Source organism: Scheffersomyces spartinae (genome assembly GCF_019049425.1).
Source record: "Scheffersomyces spartinae strain ARV_011 chromosome Unknown scaffold_51, whole genome shotgun sequence".
Lineage (NCBI taxonomy): Eukaryota > Fungi > Ascomycota > Pichiomycetes > Serinales > Debaryomycetaceae > Lizanozyma > Lizanozyma spartinae.
The window spans coordinates 1-1,302 of NW_025065098.1; the positions used below are offsets into that span (position 1 = coordinate 1).

The window sequence follows — 1,302 nt, forward strand, 5'->3', positions numbered from 1 at the left end:
TTATCTTACTCAGTGTGTAAGTAACAATTGGTGATACAACAGCAGTGGTAGGTACGACAGTACATTTGTGGTCCAGGCACAGAGTAACAGTCATTGTCACAGTTGAAGCACTAGGACATGGAACAGTTGTATAAATGGTAGTTTCAATTCCTTTTGTGGTGGTGACAATGGTGATAACTGTTGCTGTCAGGGTAACAATTGAGGATGCCTTAGAAGTGAGAGTCGAAGACAAATCGGCTGCACTCAGTGAAGAAACTCCTGAAGTCACTGCAGAAGAGGTACCGCTCAGTCTAGAATCAGAAGCTGCTCCAGAACCCAGTTCTGAATATGTTACAACTGATGAGCTAGCACTACCAGATGAAGCGTCAGTCACAGTAGCCGTAGCCGTTAATGTGGTTGTGCTTTGAGCACGTTTGGCCATCTTCAACAAACTACTGTCATTGAGAATGATCTCAACAACAGCAACATATAATCCATTACCAGACCCAGAACCTCCGAAACTAGCGATAGCAACCTGGGTATCATCTAATGTTTCGACAAAGTCGAGCAATCTGGTAGTTGATGATGTTTCTGTAAAGACGTAATAACTTGAGGGAACTGGGCTAACACCACTTACAGATATGTCAAATGATGACCAACCGAAGCCTGTATTACTCAAGGCAGCACTGAATGGTGACATAAATCCTGGAACAGTTAAACGGAAGAATGGATTACCACCAACATCTGAACCTTCGAATGAAAGTTCGGAAGTTGGAGTTGCGCTGCTAGATGACGAAATAACCGGCAAAGTAGCTGTACCACTGGTTTCTGCTCCTGAGCTGGTCTCCGAGGTTGCTTCAAAGGTCGATTCAGATTCAATACTTGATGCAGCTCCTGTAGTAGAAGCAGATTCGACGCTAGATACATTCTCAGATGCACTACTAGAGACACCTTCGGATGTAATGCTGGAAGCAGCTTCAGATGTAGCTTCTGAGGTGGCTTCTGAGACGGATTCCGAGGTAGCTTCAGAGGCGGATTCTGAAGTAGCTTCAGAGGTAGCTTCTGAAGTAGCTTCTGAAGTAGCTTCTGAGATGGATCCCGAGGTAGCTTCTGATGTAGCTTCTGAGATGGATCCCGAGGTAGCTTCAGAGGCGGATTCTGAAGTAGCTTCAGAGGTAGCTTCTGAGACGGATTCCGAGGTAGCTTCAGAGGTAGCTTCAGATATAGCTTCAGAGGTGGCTTCGGAGGTGGCTTCGGAGGTAGCTTCTGATGTAGCTTCTGATGTAGCTTCTGAGATGGATCCCGAGGTAGCTTCTGAGGTAG

General features: G+C 45.9%; 1 protein-coding gene across 1 annotated transcript; it reads left to right on the forward strand.

The window, feature by feature from the left end:
• Positions 1 to 45: 45 nt before the first annotated feature.
• KQ657_004225 (uncharacterized protein) lies at positions 46 to 407 on the forward strand (the record flags this gene model as incomplete). The annotated part of the gene is made up of 2 exons (XM_043194904.1): positions 46 to 51; positions 142 to 407. Coding segments are annotated over 2 exons (272 nt in total), but the record flags the coding sequence as incomplete, so codon positions are not given.
• Between the last annotated feature and the right edge of the window lie 895 nt (positions 408 to 1,302).